General features: G+C 49.1%; 1 protein-coding gene across 3 annotated transcripts in view; it reads left to right on the top strand.

Moving 5' to 3' along the window:
• The window catches only part of LOC122670635, a 38,251-nt gene extending 19,735 nt beyond the window's left edge, over positions 1-18,516 (top strand). For all 3 annotated transcript variants that reach the window (XM_043867579.1, XM_043867582.1, XM_043867581.1), the window contains exon 4: positions 18,068-18,516. In XM_043867579.1, the coding sequence (XP_043723514.1) occupies positions 18,068-18,367 (300 nt within the window). In that variant the 3' untranslated portion in view covers positions 18,368-18,516. The remainder of the gene's footprint in view (positions 1-18,067) is intronic.
• The last annotated feature ends 540 nt before the right edge of the window (positions 18,517-19,056 follow it).

Below are 19,056 nucleotides of genomic sequence, written 5' to 3'. Positions count from 1 at the left end.
TTTCTTGCCTATAGGAAGAGATTGAAGGGACAAAGTCTGATTCTGTTCAAGAGCATGGATCTCGGCCTCCATGGCTTTACGCTAGTGGGGGTGTTTACATGCCTCAGTATAGGAACTGGGTTCATGGTCAGTAGATAATGTAGTAATAAAAGCAAAATGAGAAGGGGATAAATTTGCATATGAAAGAGAGTGATGAAGGGGGTAGGGCGTGGTACCTGGTTGAAGAGGCATGACAAGGCGGGGAACAAATGCGGATGCCGTAGTGCAAATATAGTCGTTGAGATGGACAGGGGCGGTGTGAGGACGAATAGAACATCGTAGAGAGGGTAGAGGGGGGTGGTGATTGAGGGGAAGGGATAGGAGAGGGTACGGTAGGGGTGGTAGGAGGGAGGGTGGGTAGGGGATCGGGGAGAAGATCTGGAATGGGAAGGGGCAATACCGTACTCGGAGGGGTGGCGGGGATGATAGCAAAAGGAAAAATGGACTCATGAAACACCACATCACGGGAAACAAACACTTGGTGGGTTTGGAGATCATATCAGCGGTACCCTTTCTGACCAAAAGGATAGCCAAGAAAGACGCAGCGAATAGCACGGGGGTCGAACTTGTGACAACCAGGTTTATGGTTGTGGGCGAAACACAAGGAGCCAAACACACGGAGGTAGGTATAAGAGGGGACCTGGTTAAAGAGAAGTTCATGACGGTTTTCCCACCGAGAACAAATGTGAAACGGTTGATGATGTAAGCAGCAGTCAAAACACAATCGCCCTAGAAAAGGAGAGGTAGATGAGCCTGAAAGCGTTAGGCACGGGCAACCTTAAGGAGATAGCAATGCTTGCGTTCGACGACCCCGTTTTGTTGAGGGGTGCCAACATAAGAATGCTGATGGAGAATCCCGTTGGTGGATAAAAATTGGTGCATGGGGTGAGAAAAAAATTCTAAACCATCATTTGGACGAATAGACTTAATATGGCATTGAAATTGAGTGTTCACTATATGAGAAAAACTAGTAAATAATGAAAAAACTTCAAATTTATGGCGCATGAGATAGACCCAAACACTACGGGAAAAATCATCAACCAAGGTTAAAAAATAATGTGCCCCAGGCAAAGAGGGGGTGCGATAACCACCCCAAATGTCACAATGAACTAAAGCAAAAGGTGCAGTGCTACGACCAGTACTTAAAGGAAAAGAAAGCCGTGTTTGGCGTGATAAATGGCAAACATCACATGGGGATGGGGTAATTAATTTATTAGAAGTGGAAGGAGAAAGTAGAGGTGACAAATGAGAGAGACGGTTTGAGGACGGGTACCCAAGGCGCAGGTGCCAGAGAGAAGAAGAATCACGAACGACAGGGAGGACCAGGGGTGAGGTGGTTGGCGGCGAAAAATATTAGAGGCCATTATGCATCGTTCCCGCCCCAATCAGCTTCTTCGTAGACAGGTCTTGAAAAACACAGAAAATGGGAAAAAAATATGATAGCACAGTTAAGTGAGGCAGTTAGTTTACTTACAGAAATTGAATTATATTGAAAAGAGGGAACATGGAGAACAGGTGATAAGGGGAGATCGGGGCCAAGCCGTGTGGCACCGAGGTGAGTGAAGGGTAGGGTCTGTCCGTTAGGCAAGCGAATAGGGGAAGCCGTGGGGGTGGGGGAAGGGTGATCCAGGGTAGAGAGATCGGAGGTCATGTGATCCGAGGCCCCACTGTCGAGGATCCATGAAGGGGAGTGCATATCTGAAATGGAGAGACTGGTCGAAGTATCTGCGAGATTGGCACTTGAAGAATCAGTGCCTAAAAGGCTGAGGAGCTGCTGTATCTGGACAGGCGTGAGAGTAGGCGTAGAGGCAGCAGTGGCAGTAGGGGCCGTGGGAGCCTGGGAGACAGAGGTGTCACAGCCATGAGGAGCTTGCTAATTCAAGCGACGAGGGCGCGGTTGCTGTCCTGGGGGGTAGCCATGAAGAATCCAGTAGGTGGAACGATAATGGCCATGAACCTTGCAGTGGTCGCACTAAGGGCGACGCCGTGAAGGACTAGTAGCAGTAGCGGCGGTAGGAGTGCTTGATGTTGGACGCGAGGTACTGGGCATGGGTGTGGGTTGAGTCATAGAATCCCAAACCAATCAGAAGTTGCCACTTGGACGTTCCTATGCCAAACCCGAGGACCGAGCCGAGGTATTTTGGACTGTGCTGAACCGGCCACCCGGAGAAAAGCATCACCTCATTCCCCTGCCTGGCCGAGCACCGTGACTGAGCACCTGTCCCGCTGAGGACAGAGTCGAGCACCCGGTACGCGGCGCTACACCAAACACAGAACAAAAAAGGCGATCCCCTAGCTTGGTCGGGCTCTGTGGCCGAGCTTCAGACCTGCCGAGCCCTGAACCGAGCCCCCACAAATCGGCTATGGGCTGGGCTTAGTCGAGCTCCCCCACCACATATGCCGAGCACGAGGCCGAGCCCTGAGGACACAGCTGTCCGTGGCCGAGGCCTCACCATAAGCAGTAACATCGACTCCCCAAAATCATGGGGCCACAACAGCACGCCCCGACAATCATGGGATATGAATCCGGTCCAGATCCCGCAATAGAATCAAGTGACACTCCCACAAGGACTCTTGCCTCATTGAGATTTCAACTCCGAAAATAACTCTCCACTCTGCTCCGAGTGGAAGAGCCCTACCAACAGAGGACTCTTACCATACAAGGACTCTCCCAACCGCCTCATCCCATTCTATAAATACTCAGGTACAGAGCTTAAACACTCATCTCACTTTCACTACGCCGTTACGCTATTGCATTGTAGACCTGACTTGAGCGTCGGAGAGTCCCAGGTTGGAGCCACACCGGCTCTCTTGCGCTCACTCGGTTTTTGCAGGCTCATCCGTGGGCGAACCGGGCATCGGAGGTTTTTAACCGCAACAGATTTTTGCGTTGTCTGTGGGAACGACTTCAGCTAGTCATCGTCGTTTCTACCAATCCCAAGAGCAAGAACAATGGTTATGCAAACAAGATTGGGGCAACACGGCTCTGCCTCCCGTGGGGATGAGCCGCAACCTGACAGGCAAGCAAGGCGTGCGACCCTACCCCCTGAAACTTCACGACAAGGAGCAACGGGAAGACCCCCACGAGGAGGAACTCAACACAGCGCAGGTGTCGTAGCCAACCCGGTACCGTCGATAAACGGAGGAAACGGAGGAAGCGTGTTAGACACGGCGGCAGTGGACCGGACTCAAGTCGAGCCGAACGGGCTGAACTTGCCACCGCCACCCCCCTTACCGGAGAATTTGGATCCGGAGGCTCCGACAAACAATCGACAAGTTATAGACCTTCAGCTACAAGTGCTTTGCACCAATGAGATGTTGCGAACTCTCATGGGATAGATGGCCCAGGGTGGGTTGCTGGGCCAGCCGTCGGCGGCACCCCCCTTGGCACTAACACTCATTGAGGGGAATTTGCAGCAGAATGGCGGCCAGCATCGGGCCGAGCCGAGCAGCATCGTCTTATCCACCCCGTTAGAAAACTCCTCCCCCGCACCCCAACAAGAGCGCTCGACGGGATGAGCTGGAGCATCGTCGGAGCCCAAGAGCAGGGCGAGAGATTGAACCAGCGGCAGACCAAGCAGATCGGTATTTTTCGACCGGCTCGGAGAGGACGGACAGCGAGGAATGGAGAAAGATCTCGCCATAGCCCCTGGCGTCGAAGCCCACCTCCCCGAGAAGAGCAGTAGAGAAGCCCTCGCGGGTCCAACTTCTAAGGGGGAGGAAGGACAAGAAGGGGAGAGACTGACCGAGCCGACCACGATGGCCGACCTTAGAGGGATGACCGCACGAGCCGATCCCAAGCCGAGGAGCACAATGGTTGACCTCGGCCAATTGAACAGGATAACTTGCACTAAGCCGAAGGCCAAAATGGCTGACTTCGATCGAAGGAAGTAGAAGACCAACACCAAGCTGGGGAGCAGAATGGCCGAGCCCCCGAGTCCGAAATGGAAAGAAGGCTGCAGCAGCTGGCAGAGCAGGTCGAAGAACTGAAGAAACAGGCAGCCCTGGACGCCTATTCGATGGTCTGCGGCACCCTTATCCTCCCGAGATCATGACCCTGCCATTGTCAGCAGGGTTCAAGCCACCCCCATTCGACCGATATGATGGGACCACGGACCCGACGGATTACATAAACTACTTCAATACGATGATGACCATGTACGGAGGATCTGAAGTTGTATCTTGCTGAGCTTTCCTGTCATACCTTAAAGGCGCGGCGACCTCATGGTTCTCGTGGCTGCCGTCGAACCTATCACAAGCTACGCTCAACTCTGCCGAGCCTTCGTCACGCGGTTCCAAAGTAGTATGAAGCACAAGAAGACGACGGTCAATCTCCTCAGCGTGAAACAGAGGCCCGACGAGTCAATCTGAGAATTCGTCTCCCGATTTAATAAAGAATCCTTAGACATCAAGAATTTGGACGAGGCCACGGCGCACACGACGATGAGCAATGGACTCACAGATATGGACCTCATCAAGGACTTGGCCCAGAAGCCAACCAAAAACATGGTCGAGCTCTTGGAGAGGTGCAACGAGTTTGCAAACATGACGGAGGTGCTCCAAGCACGGAAGATGAGCGAGAACAAGGCGGAGAAGAAAAGGTCAGCAACCGATGACCGAAAATATGAGAAGCGGACCAGGACTGATCGCTGAGCCGAAAGGTCAGACCGAGCTCGGAGTCCCGAGTATACCCCTTTGAACACACGTCGCGCAAGGAGATCTTGATGCAAATTCAAGACGATGGATACATCCGCCCCGACCTCGGCCGATGCAAGCCGGGTCATCTCGGAACCCCAACAAATACTGTTTATTCCACGAAGACACCGGACATGACACCGAAGACTGTTATCAGTTGAAAAGAGAAATTGAGCTGATCAAAGCAGGACACTTGAAGCGGTACATCAAGGGGAGCCGGGAGGAACGTGGAAGTCAATGTCTCGAACACCGCGATCACAAGTCTGAGCCGAGGTCCGAGAGTCGCAGGGCCGAGCGCGACGAGGACAAGGTCCGAGTCAAAAAGAAAGATGACGGGTCCGGGCCGAGAAATGAGAAAGGAGCTCCCATATACACCATCCTCGGAGGGCCCGGACAAGAATCCACTCAGAAGGCCAAGGCGAATGCGCGGTTCGTCGGAGTTGAGGAAATGCCGAGCAAAAGGCCGAAGTCTGAGATGACGATCTCCTTCACCAAAGTTGACCTCGAAGGTATAAGTTTACCTCACGATGATGTTTTGGTGGTGCAGGTAGAAATAACGAGAAGACCCGTTCACCGGGTATTGGTCGATACGGGGCCGTCTATGGATCTTATGTCATTTGACGCGTATCGACAGTTCGGCTTCGGTGACAACGCCCTTAAGCCGAAAGGAACCTCCCTCTATGGATTTTCAGGGGCCGCCGCCATAATCAAGGGCTCATAGACCTACTAGTCATGTTCGGGCAAGCTCCATGTCAAGCGACGATCCAAGTCAAGTTTATGGTGGTGCGGTCGGTGGTGGCTTTCAACGCCATACTAGGCCGCCCATCACTGACCGCCCTCTAAGCCATCATCTCGCTGATGCATTTGAAGATGAAGTTCCCTACAGAAAATGGCATCGGAGAAATCCGAGGTGATCAAAAGAAGGCCTAAGAGTGTTACGCCGCCTTCGTCAAGCAAAATAAGGGAAACGTCCGAGGAATGGCAATGTGTGCTGAGCACCTCCTTGAGGATCAGCGGGATGAGCTTATTGAGAGACGAGGAAGGCCTGTGGAAGACCTCGTCCCATTCTCCCTAAGTGACAAAGATCCATTGAGGACGGTCCAGCTTGGGTCACTGCTGAGCGAAGAGCAAAGAACTCGGCTTGAAAACTTCTTGAAGATAAATGCCGATGTCTTTGCCTGGTCAGCTGCCGACATGCCGGGCATACCGAGGCATATAGCCGAGCATAGACTCCATGTAGATCCGAGCCGAAAACCGATCCAACAGAAAAGAAGAAACTACGCCCTCGATCGGTAAGCCGCGATCAAGGAGGAAGTAGAGAAGCTCCAACGATCGGGGTTCATCCGAGAAGAGAAGTTCCCGAGTTGGTTGGCGAGCGTCTTTATGGTTCCCAAGCCGAACGAGAAGTGGAGGATGTGCGTTGATTATACCAACCTCAACAAGGCATGTCCGAAGGATGAATACCCACTGCCTCGGATCGACTTGTTAATAGATGCCACGGCTGGGTACGAAATGCTGAGCTTTATGGATGCGTACTCCGGCTATTACCAAATTCTCCTGCATGAGGAGGACGAGTCCTTCACGGCTTTCCGAACTGACCAAGAAAGTTTTTGTTGTAAAGTTATGCCATTCGGATTGAAGAACGCCGGAGTAACGTACCAGCGGTTGGTAAACCACATATTCCGCGAACAAATCGGTAGAAACATGGAAGTCTACGTGGACGACATGTTAGTAAAGAGTTTGAAGGCCGAGCACCACTTGGCCGACCTGGAAGAGGCCTTCGGCGTGCTGAGGAAGAACCAAATGAAGCTGAACCCCTCCAAGTGCGCTTTCGGCGTAACCTCGGATAAATTCCTTGGCTTCATGGTCTCCATGTGAGGCATCGAGGCCAACCCAGCAAAAATCAAGGCAATTTAAGAGATGAGCCCTCCAAGGACGATCCGAGAAGTACAAAGGCTGAACGGAAGAGTCGCGGCGCTGACACGGTTCATGTCGAGATTGGGCGACAAATGTCTCCCATTCTTCAAAACTGTGAAGAACATTCGAAGCCCGAAGGATTTCAAATGGACCGAAGAATGCCAGCAAGCTTTTGAAGACTTGAAGAAATACTTGGAGAATCCACCCCTCCTCTCCCGACCTGAGCTGAAGGAAGAGCTCCAAATTTACTTAGCCGCTACTTCGGTGGCAGTCAGCGCTCATTGATCAAGGAGAAGGGCTGAGCACAAAAGCCCATATACTACATCAGCCACGTCCTCGTCGACGCTGAGACAAGGTACTTGAAGTTCGAGAAGGTAGCCCTTGCCCTAGTAACGGCTGCAAGAAAGCTGAGGCCTGATTTTCAAGCTCATCCGATAGCCGTGTTAACGGATCAGCCCCTTAAGAAGATATTACATAAGCCCGACGTATCGGGTCGTTTGATCGCTTAGGCGGTAGAGCTGAGCGAATATGATATAAGCTATCGCCCGAGGACCGCGATAAAAGGACAAGCATTGGCCGACTTCATTGCGGAATGCACTATACCCGACCCCGAGGTGCGGGATGTTGAATCAACGAAAGACACCGAAGCCGAGCTCGAGGCCGAACATTCATGGGTTATGAACGTTAATGGCTCGAGTAATTTCGGCGGGTGTGGAGCTGGGCTGATCTTGGTCAGCCCTGAGGGCTTTTGTATACAATACGCCTTGAGATTCAAGTTTCCAGCCTCCAACAACGAGGCCTAGTACGAAGCCCTCCTAGCCGGACTCCGAGTTAGCAAAGCTATAGGGGTCAACCGACTGAAACTACGGAGCGACTCGTAACTCGCAACTTGTTGTCAACCAAGTAAACGGTGAGTACGAAGCCTAAGATGAAAGAATGATCACATACTTGAGCCGAGCCCGAGTACTGATCTCTGAGCTCGAGCACTTTGAGATGTTCCGAGTACCAAGACAAGAGAGTGTAGTGGTCGACTCCCTCTCACGGCTAGCCGAAGCCGACCTCCCAAATCTGAGCCGATTGGTCTACATTGAAATTTTGGAAAGGCCTTCCCTACAAGAAGAAAGTGACAAGCACATTGAAGAAGACGGGCTAACCTGGATGGACCCGATCGTCAACTACTTGGAGAACGATTAATTCCTGGAGAGTCGAGATGAAGCAAGGAAAGTCAAGATCCGAGCCGCGAAGTACACAATGATCGACGGAGTACTGTACAAGAGAGCTATCTCGGCTCCCCTCCTCCGGTGCCTCGGACCAAAAGGAGCCGAGTACGCCTTGGCAGAAGTACACGAGGGAATATGCGGCAGCCACATGGGGGGCCGAGCATTAGCATACAAGATACTTCGACAAGGGTTCTACTGGCTGAGAATGCAAGAAGAAGCTATGAAGTATGTAAAGGCTTGTGAGAAGTGTCAGCTGTTCGCGCCTGTCCCGAGCCGACCTGCGACAAAGCTGACCCTGATGCTGAGCCTCATTCCATTTGCCATGTGGGGGATGGATATTCTCTGAGATTTCACCCCGGTGTTCAGAAATCGGAAGTACTTGGTGGTTGCGACCGACTACTTCACCAAGTAGGTCGAGGCTAAGCCCTTGGCCACTATTACGGAGAAAAACATGGAGAAGTTCTTCCGAGATAAAGTCATCTATCGATTCGGGCTACCCAAGGTGCTCATCACGGACAACGGCGCGCAATTCAACAATCTGAACTTTCGGGAATTTTGTAAACACTTCTACATCGATTTTCGCTTAGTGTCAGTAGCTCATCTACAAGCCAATGGGCAAGTGGAAGTGTCGAACTGAACGCTGCTAGCAGGGATCAAGAGAAGATTGGATGAGGCCAAAGGAAGATGGGTGAAGGAGCTCCCGAGCGTCCTTTAGGCCTATCGGATGACAGTTAGAAAACCCATGGGAGAAAGCCCGTTTCGGCTGGCGTACGGAACTGAAGCCTTCACTCCTGTCGAGGTCAAGGCCTCGTCGTATCGAGTGCTCAATTTCGACGGAAAGACCTATGAAGATGGGCTGAGAGCTAACCTTGACTTCCTCGACGAGGTAAGAGAGAATGCTCTACTACGGAACACAGCATACCAGCAAAAGACAGCGGGATACTACGACTAAAGGGTGAAGGAACGACACTTTTGCCTAGGAGACCTCAGAAAACTCAGCGCATCTCAGCTAAGGCAAAAAGGAAAACTAGCGCCAAATTGAGAAGGACCGTACATAGCCTCCAAGCAAATCCGCTCAGGGACGTATCGCTTGCAGACTCCGAGGAGCAAGAAGGTACTGAGGCCCTGGAACTCGGAAAATTTGAAGAAATTTTTTCAATAAAGTGTTTTGTTTAGCTTGGCTTTGGTCGGGCAACTATGTACTTAGCTTCGGCCTCCACTTTTATGAATCAGCTCAGACAATGCTTTGAAGTTTGAAATTCAATAAATTGAGACTCCTCTCACATTCTATAGTTTGTTTCGAGTAAAAAACATGCTGAGTCATAAGACCAGTCCTCATAGACTGGCTGACGTTGAAGACCGATCCTCATATGTCGGCAGCCGAGTTGTTAGACCAGTCCTCATAGACTGGCCAATGTTGAAGACCGACCCCATAGGTCAGCAGCCGAGTCGTAAGACCAGTCCTCATAGATTGGCCGACGTCAAGGACCGATCCTTATAGATCGGCAACTAAGCCGTAAGACCAATCCTCATAAATTGGCTGACCACTTAGACCGACCCTTATAGGTCGGTAACAAGGTCATAAGACCAGCCCTCATAGGCTGGCAGGCCGACCAAAGCTAACTTCCACCATGGCAGGGCAGAACGGAGGCCGAAATCAAACAAAAAACTCCCGTCATTAAGCTCGGCCAAGAAGACGGCTCGGCTATATAGCCAAACATAGCACCCGACCCGAGCTGGAAACTAAAGCCAGTGAACTGATTAAGGGTTCGGGGGCGGACAAGAGCTCGGCCTCGACCCTTCCTCACATCGCATAGTCGAACGCCCAGGCTGAGCCGACAACCAAGTACAACATGGTCAAAAAACTGCCAAGTCCCTGACCTCGGCTAAGAGAACAGGTCAACTGCTCGGCCTCGGCGCTCGGACGTAAAGAGTAGCGTTAATGAGATAAAGAAAAGAGAACTACCGAATAAAAGTACTTAGACAAAACTCTAGAAATTGTTTCTTTTAATTCATTCAGGGTCGAAAAGCTCAGCATGGTACAAAAAAGGCCTTTTCTGCTCAGTACAAAAAAAAAAAAAAGAAGAGAAAAAAGAAGTTTCTGTTCAAACCCCGAGCATGGGGACATACATCAGAGAGTAAAAAGAAAAAAGGTTTTCAAGGGGAAGCTTCCTCGGCGGAGTCCTTGGTGGCGATCTCGACAGTGTCTTCAGTCGGGAGCTTCGTGGGCGAGCCTTTTGGGTCCTTGGCCAAGGCAGATGGCTCGGGCAGCGACGCGAGTCGGGATGGTCTGCACGACCTCCACTCCCTCCACTCCCTCCTCGTCTCCCAATTCCTTAACCACTGTGGCCGCATCATCGTCGAACTGAGAGAGGTTGAGGTCGGGGTAGGTAGCTCTGAGCTCGGCTAAAAGATCAGCTCGGCCCCCATCGTACCCAGACTCGTACGAGGGCTTCCGCAGATTGTGGCATATCTCCTCGTACTCCTTGGACACGAGATACTCGTCCACTGCCTCAACACGGGCACGCGCTAGGTCGGCCTCGGCCTTCTTCTTGGCCTGCCTGAGCTGACCCTTCAGGACCTCCATCTCCTCTATGTGCTTCGCTGCCGCATCCTTGAGATCCTTGAGGTCAGCCTCGGCAGCCTCGAGCTGCGCCACGGCCTCGCGGCTCCCCACGATAGCCGCGCTGGCCTCCTTCCTGGCCTGCAAACACTGGGCTTCGAGGGAGTCATTTTCGTTAAGGATTCGCTCGAACCGCAGCATAGTCTCCACCGCCTTGGAGAACCCCTGAAGAACAGGCCGAGCATGAGTAAGGCCGAGCCCAAAAAGGTATGTTACCTAATAAGAGACGAGCAGAAACTCACCTTAGCAAAATCTTGGAAGAGAGTGGAGAGGAGCTTGGGGTCGGTCACCCCCTCCAGCATGGCTTTATCCTGGGGGAGCCGACCCGTGTCGAGCCACTCCTTGGCGTGCGAGGTAGAAGTTAAGGCCGAGTCCCCTGGGAAGAGGCGCCAACTCGGCTGGATCGGAGTGTTGCTGGTTGAGGCCCTCCCCAGAGCCAGCCAAGCAATCCCCAAGTTCGAGGCGACTCCGGGAGGGTGGCCACCTGTGAGGTTGATGGAGAGCTTGGGCCATTTCGGATCCCTCGGCAGGCTCATCTCGCCCTTCTCCCTTCGGCCTTTCCCCTTCCTCGGTGGGCCGCCGGGTCCTTGCCCTTCTCTGCCTCGAGGCCTACAACCGCGTCCTTAGGGCTTGGCATGACGGCCTTGCCCTTCGCCGACTTCAAGGCCTTGGCTTTGGCCTTCCTATCGGCTGCTTTCTTCCTCCTATCCTCAAGGAGCTCGGCCCTGAGCCGAGCCTGGTCCATCTGGGGGACCTTGCCGACCACTGCAAAAAGGAGAAGTTAGAATCTGGCTAAGGAAAATCATAAGTAGCGAGCTCGACTTGGATTCTTTACCCAGTGTGAGATTCCACCTCTGTAGAAACCCCTCATCCTGGAGTTGCAGGACGTCGAGGGGCGGGTACTAACAAATCAGGTCGTACGAGGCCTGCTTGTACTCGTTGAGGGGCAGCACCCTGTTGACATAACTCAACTTTATCTCCTTCCACTGGGCTCTGAAGGGACAGTTTGGAATGGAGGCAAAGAAGAACCGAGGCTTCCAGTGCTTATTGGAGGTCGGCACCTGGTCCAGGAACTTGTACTTGTCCAACGCCTGGCAATGTTGCTTTCGGCGGTTGAAATAGTACCACCCCTTCTCGGTGGACTTCTTCAAATAGTAGAGCCGAGAGAAGAGGTTCACGGTCGCAGCTCGGTCCATCTGACGGAAGAAAACGTGGAAGCCGTACATCAGCAACCACGCGTTTGGCGTCAGCTGACCCGGGGAGAGGTGGAAGCGGTCCAAGATTTGGTCTACCAACGAAAGTACCGGGAACCTGAAGGCATACCTAAAGGCGATCTCATACAGAGCCACCTCGCTGGGCCGAATGAAGCAGGCCATCTCCCCGGGGTTGGGGGCTCAGAGCTGGATATCCTCGGGGATGGCAAAAGTCTCCCTCAATCGTCGGAGGTCGGCCTCGATGACCGTGCTCTCGACTGTGCCGACGCTTCCCTCAGCTGGCTTGGGGGCGTCCGTGGAGGAGTCAACCGAATTGACCCATGCTTCAGAAGATTTCTCATCATCCGATTCTTCATCGTCCGTCGAGGACAATCCCGAGCTCTCGGCTCGGTCTTCAGCAATAGGCTGAGGCTCATGGCCGGACTCTGGGGGCAAAGGGGCTTTGGCATCGTCGCCCCGACGGGGTTCCACCACAGCTGGCTCATCCGAGGTCGAGCCTAGCAAGTCTATTATGGGAGAATGGGTGGTGAGCTCTCGGCTCGGACTCATACCCTCGCCCATCCTGGCGAGCACTGCACCCTCGTGGCCACTACCAACTGACATGTTGAAGAGAGAAGACTTACTGGTTGATGAAGCTTAAACGAGAGCTGAGCACTTGACGAGCTAAAAAGCTAGAAGGCACCAAGCACTGGAAGAGCTGAGAACTCTGAGCTAGCTGAGCGCTCTGAAGATTTAAAACAGTGAGAAATGGGGGAAAAGCCTTCGCCCATTTATGGCCGCTGAATGGCTCAGATCTAACGGCCGAGAAGAGCTTAGAGAGGGAGATCCAATGGTCCTGATCCAAGGACGGTTCGAATTCCGGAGCCATTATGACAGGAGGTGACATGCTGACACCCCAACTGTCAGTCCTTATGACATCTTGTAGCTGCAGGGCAAGAGCTCGGACTCGGCCTCGGGAAGGAACAGTCCACACGCCTGAAGATTGAACTCATCAAGGTCGAGCCGAGCCTTGATGAGTGGGGGGCCTGTGATGAGTCATAGAATCCTCAACCAACCAGAAGTTGCCACGTGGACGTACCTATGCCAAACCCGAGGACCGAGCCGAGGTGTTTTGGACCGTGCCAAATCGGCCACCCGGAGAAAAGCATCACCTCATTCCCCCGCCTGGCCGAGCACCGTGACTGAGCACCTGCCCCGCCGAGGACCTAGCCGAGCTCTCGGTACGCGGCGCTACACCAAACACAGAACAAAGAAGGCGATCCCCCTAGCTTGGTCGGGCTCCGTGGCCGAGCGTCAGACCTGTCGAGCCCTGAGCCGAGCCCCCACAAATCGGCCATGGGCTGGGCTCAGTCGAGCTCCCCCACCACATATGCCGAGCACGAGGCCGAGCCCTGAGGACACGGCTGTCCGAGGCCGAGGCCTCACCAGAAGCAGTAAACATCGACTCCCCGGAATCACGGGGCCACATCAGCACACCCCGACAATCACGGGATACGAATCCGGTCGCGATCCCACAATAGAATCAAGTCACACTCCCTCAAAGTCTCTTGCCTTATTAAGAGTCCGACTCCGAAAATAACTCTCTACTCCGCTCTGCGTGGAAGAGCCCTACCAATAGAGGACTCTCCCAACTGCCTCATCCCATTCTATAAATACTCAGGTACGGAGCTCAAACGCTCATCTCACTTTCACTATGCCGTTACGCTATTGCATTGTAGACCTGACTTGAGCGTCGGAGAGTCTCAGGCCGGAGCCACACCGGCTCTCTTGCGCTCACTCGGTTTTTGCAGGCTCATCCGTGGGCGAACCGGGCATCGGAGGTTTTCATCCGCAACATGGATCACTGTTCGGGTGTGGCTACCATAGCAGCAGTGTCAGGAAGCGACATGATAGAGAGGGCACACTGCTGCTCCTCTTAAAGCAGGAGATGATAACTGCGATTGACGTCGAGAAGAGGCTCGATGGAAAGGATATGAGATCGAATGGCAGCATATCATCAGAGAGCCCCATTAAGAACTGATAAATACGCTCTTGTTGAACGGCAGAATGGAGCGCGGCCTGGGCACCACAGGAGCAAGTAGGGACAGCAATGTAGGTTGCTAATTCATCCCATAAGACCTTCAATCGAGTAAACTAGGCAGCAAGCGAATCCGTCCCTTGTTGACTAGTGGAGATGGATCGCTTAAGATGGAACACACACAGAGCGTTACTGCGCGAGAAGCGCTCTTCAAGATTGGTCCAGACAGAGGATGCCGTATCGGCATAGATAACACTACCAGTGAGTGTGGGAGAAAGGACATTTAAAATCCAAGAGAGAACCATCATGTTGCAGCGTTCCCAAACCTGAACAGCAGGAGGAGGAGCTGTTGGTCTGGGGAGAGAACCATCCACAAATTGCATTTATTTTTGTCAAAGAGAGCCATCCTCATGGCATGCCGCCATGTCTAGTAGTTATCCCCATTCAAAGGGGTCGACACGAGAACTGCGCCAGGGTTGTCGGAGGAGTGGAGATAGTATGGAGAACTAGAATCAATCGGTTCAGAGGCGGTGGAAGAGATGCCACTGATGTTGGATTCGTCAGGCATGATGAAGATGTAGAGCACGGTGGTGCTGGAATGAATAGAGGACGGTGTTGCTTGAAAGAAAAGAAAAAACTGATACCATATAAAAATCTGCTTACAGAATACTTTCCTGCGTATTTTGCATTTAATGAATCTGACAATATATATAGATTACAGAGATAAAATCCCATTCATATTGGGATCAGTTGTGAGAAGAGATATAGTTACAAAGGGAACTTAGAGTTACACTTTGAGAAGGAAACAAAAGAGAAAAAAAATAGAGGGAAGATGGTTGTACGTGACTTGGGTACCACCCATTGTACCCGATAATATAGACTGACTAGGAAATTGAATTAGACTCGAAACAAAGTCATAATCCAGCCCCACTAAACACTTAAAAGAAAACTACTAAAATCACTTATATTGAACCATTGGTTGAACCGGTTCAATTTATGAACAAAAACACCAAAATAATACTGAGTATGAAACTGAAACAACTAATCCCGTATGCAACCGAATTACCCATGTTTTAGGCCCATGAAAGTGGCTCATTACATAGAAACCCATGGGATCAAAGGCCCAACATGTATATAAACGAACCCTAGACTTATTCATAAGCAAAGAAGCCCAGTTTGGTAATAAATCTACATCAGCACTGGTTTGATTTGCCTCCAATTAGGACATTGTTGTCATAGAGCAACGATCTACCAAGAAGTACGTTTGTCAAATGCATAGGAATGGCGTTGCACCAGACTTCTTCATCATAATAACCCAGTTTCAATGGAATTGAACACCTTCGGTTGACTTCTAAGGTGTTTCTATTGAGTGAAACTGTATAAGGCTGTGGATGTTTCTCTTTTCGAAGCTTTGCTTTCTCTGCGAAGAGATGTGAAACAACGTTCACACAACTGCTGTTGTCCACTGTTATCTGATCCCACCTTGGAGCCACTGGCCATTCTGCTGTAGAATATACAATGACGTCACCAGTCTTTTTCCTTTTCTTCAGCAATTAGAATAAGAGTAACCATGTTAACTTCATAAACTGTCATAGCACCGTCATACTTTATCTGATGGCTGGTCGTCAATATCATCCTCGAGGAGAAGTTCATCATTGATTTTAACATCTTCCTCAGTATCTTGGACAGCTTGTAGTTTGTTCCTTCTGTATACAGAATTTGGCGAAGTGTCCATACTTGTAGTGATAGCACTTTGGGTCGCTGTTTGCATTCATTGGAGCTTTTCCTTTATCAACATATGACGAAGTGTTGCTCGTTCTACTTGTGAATTGGGATGATATTGTGGTAGCTGGTGGTCACCTGTAGTCCCAGGCTTGATTTCCATAAGATCTGACAGAAATCTTCAGTATATCTCCTGCCTTTAATGCCCTATCATAACACACATGAAGATCACAAATAACAATAGTTCTTATTGCTCTTCTGACCTCTGGTCGTAGCCCAAGTTTGTACCGATAATCAGCTGCATAGGTTCTTCTTCCTTTCCTAGCCGTGACAACATACCATCAAACTTGTCTGTGTATTCAGACACAGACAATGCACCTTGATGTAGTTTGTTTGTTCAGTTGATCATACAGACGAAACACAAAGAACAGTTGACGGTACTTTGCTCTTGAGATCAGCTTTCATATTATTCCAGGTAGCAATATGTGTGCCTCTCTCCCGATTCCTCTACTCCTGTAATCTCCACCACTCTCTGACCAGTCCAACAAGTTTTGTTTTGATTAAGTTGATCTTTCTAGCTTTTGCCATATCATACCAGTCGAAGTAGTCATCAATCGTATTGACCTAGTTAAGAAACAGTTGTAGATCAAGCTTTCCGTTATACTCCTTCAACTCCAGCTTCACCTTCTGTGAATCATCATGTCGCCTTAGTGGAAAACCAGTGTTGTTGTCAAAGTATGCCCTCATGTGATCCTCAAACGTACCCGATGGTGCCTGGTGTCGATTGGTGTTTTTAGATGTACCCAGGAGTAGGATGTTGTGATGACGTTGTATTAACTTGCTGGGACACTGTTCAGCTGTTGATCCATAGAATTCACTGTATCAGACACTCTTGGTCATATCAAGTAATTGTTGTTTTGATCCTTGATCTCCTGTAGAGTTAGTACTTGGAGTAGCCATAACTCTAAAATGAATTTGGTGGGGGTTAGGTAGGATGAACCCTAGGTTCAGACTAAACACCCTTGCAAGATCCCAAGCAAACCCAAATCCAAAAATGGAACAGAAAAATCAACCTTCTCAGATGAAGATCAAACTTTGACAATCAATCACAAATAAATAATAGAGATGTCCTTTAGAAAATAATAATGAAACAGATTAAAAATAATTGAAGATTTAGTCAAATTTGAAATTCAAATATAAGTAGGAGATCTCAAATTAAACCAAATCAAAGGTCAGATCAGCATAGAACTCAAATCAAGTTTCCATTTGAACTGGATTAACCAATTCCCAAAATATGAAACAGATCTAATGGTTAGATTAAAAGTAACTTGAAATCAAAATATAAAAAGTTAAAAAAAATAAATAAAAAAAAAAAAACAGGAGATTTCTTAAATCAGCGGCAGCACCAAGCCTCAGATCAGGGAGATACCCTGGTTGAAGGTCAGTTGTAGAACACCCTTTAACACCCCTAACAGAGGTTTAAATCTGTTTCAGGTGATACAACAGATATGGCAGAAAACAGTTCATAGACAGGGTATCGCAAATAGTATGCCTCAGTCTTGAATGATGTTAAACAGCAGAACGGAATATGCAGATTAATAGGTTAACTTGATGACCACTATTCTAGTTCACACAGAATAAACTTTCAAGAACAATAAGATCAATTAATGAAGAAAACCAGATCAGTATCGCACTAGCAGAAAACAGAGTATAAAAAGATAAGAATGGCTTCCCACCAAAGGATCAGACTCCCACTGTCCAAGCTTCAACTCATGGTTGAATCACATAGTACACTTGCCAAGAAATCAGCTTCGGTTAAACTCTGGATCTCTTGGCTCTACAAACTTATATAGAAAAGCTAGAACTTAATGCTACTATAACTATGAAATCAAATCTTAGTAACACTATGAATTCAAATCCTATTGCTAATTACAATTCATTACTGAAGAAGAACATATAGTAGTAATAGGAAAACTTAAACTACTAGACAGAAAGCTAAATAAATAACTAAGCCTATGGAATCAAATCCCCATTGAGCTGGGCCTGTTGATGGCCCTTTTTCTTCTTGTGGGAGTTGGTGATGTGCTCCTGCCCTGCATCATGGATTTACCATCACCCACCCTCCTACAAACAAGTTTATTTTAATGGCTGCAAAATGCTCAAAATGATGTTCTAATCTAAGAACCTTTATTAGAGATAAAGAAGGATCCAACAGGGATTCATTTGGAAAGTATCTTGACTTCAAAACTGAAGCCCATAGAGTGGATGGGTTGACTAGCTGACTTCAAAACTGAAGCCCATAGAGTGGATGGGTTGACTAGCAGTCTCCAACCCAGGGTGAGCAATAATGCATTATTGTGTGTGGTTGCATCTCTGAGACCCAATTCTCTTATGATTTTTTGGTTAGCATATTTTTATCAAAATTCCCTCTCCAGAAGTGGCCATTGATTGAGTTAAATTCTCTGCAAATCTTGAGGGGAGTATATAAACATACAAGAGATAGGTTGGAATGGAGGACAATACAGATTGAATTAAAACCAGTCTAGCTGCTTTTTCCATATGAGAGTGCCTTAGAGTTCCCCTTTCTATTTCCCTCAGTGTTCTTTGGTTCTTTTACCAGGTCCTTGCAGGCAGCTATTTTTCTGTGGCAGGAGCTCTTGTTTGTCTGTTGAAGCCTGGGAGGATGAGCATGTTTGGGACTCTTCTGGTCATTTGGGGTCTTGTAAAGGAAGGGATCCTTGGAAAACCCATCAACACTGATCCTACAAAGGCCGTTTATGTATATCCAACAATGGTTATTGCTCTGGTTTGTGCATTTGCATCTGTAAAGTACGATGCGAAGAAGATAACCAGAAGTGCACCAGCGGTCCGCCCTATTGCGAAACCTCTGCAAAGCTCTGCAAAGTCAAAGCTGAAATGAGTTGGAGTTACAAAATTTATCATCCAAAGCAATTTTTTTTAACAGTTGAAGCTCTTTTGTTTTGGTGCTGAAGTTTCATGCCTGAACATTGTGTTGCATTCTCTGTGAGGTGTAAAATTAGCCCATCCATTTTATGAGCTTTATTGTCAATTTTTTGCGCCATGATCTTTTGTGGGTGTTCCCAACCATAGCAAAAACGGGAACTGTAAAAAAAGGGAAACGAATGGTACCGGTTTTAAACGGTAAAAATTTTTCAATGAACGGTCAAATAAAACGGTTAAAAAAAAAAAACAGAACGATAAAAATGGGAAAATGGATGGTACAGGTTTTTAAAACAACTGTAACATCCAAATTTAATCCGTAAATCTTCCACAACCCATTGTAAGTTACAAGACATGTCATCTAATATCATTTAAGATCTATTTTCCAATATCAATTCCCAATTCATACACCATAATGTCCAAAGTCTTGTTGAGCAATGTGGCTTGGATATGGTGTTGCTAATTGTTGTTAACACAACCAATACACTCATGGAGTGATGCATATTCAATTGGAGTTGAGAGTCATAACTTTATAAACCCTTTTCAATAGTTGCATAAGTTTGTAGTTCAATTTTTTGGTCTGTGCATTGACCTAGAGTTGTAGGTCATATCATGAGAAATATAGTACTTCAAGTCATCTTTAAGTCA

Source organism: Telopea speciosissima, chromosome 8 (assembly GCF_018873765.1).
Source record: "Telopea speciosissima isolate NSW1024214 ecotype Mountain lineage chromosome 8, Tspe_v1, whole genome shotgun sequence".
NCBI classification, from domain to species: Eukaryota; Viridiplantae; Streptophyta; class Magnoliopsida; order Proteales; family Proteaceae; genus Telopea; species Telopea speciosissima.
The sequence above is the reverse complement of the archived record's forward strand: the minus strand, read 5'-3'. Positions and strand labels throughout refer to the sequence as shown.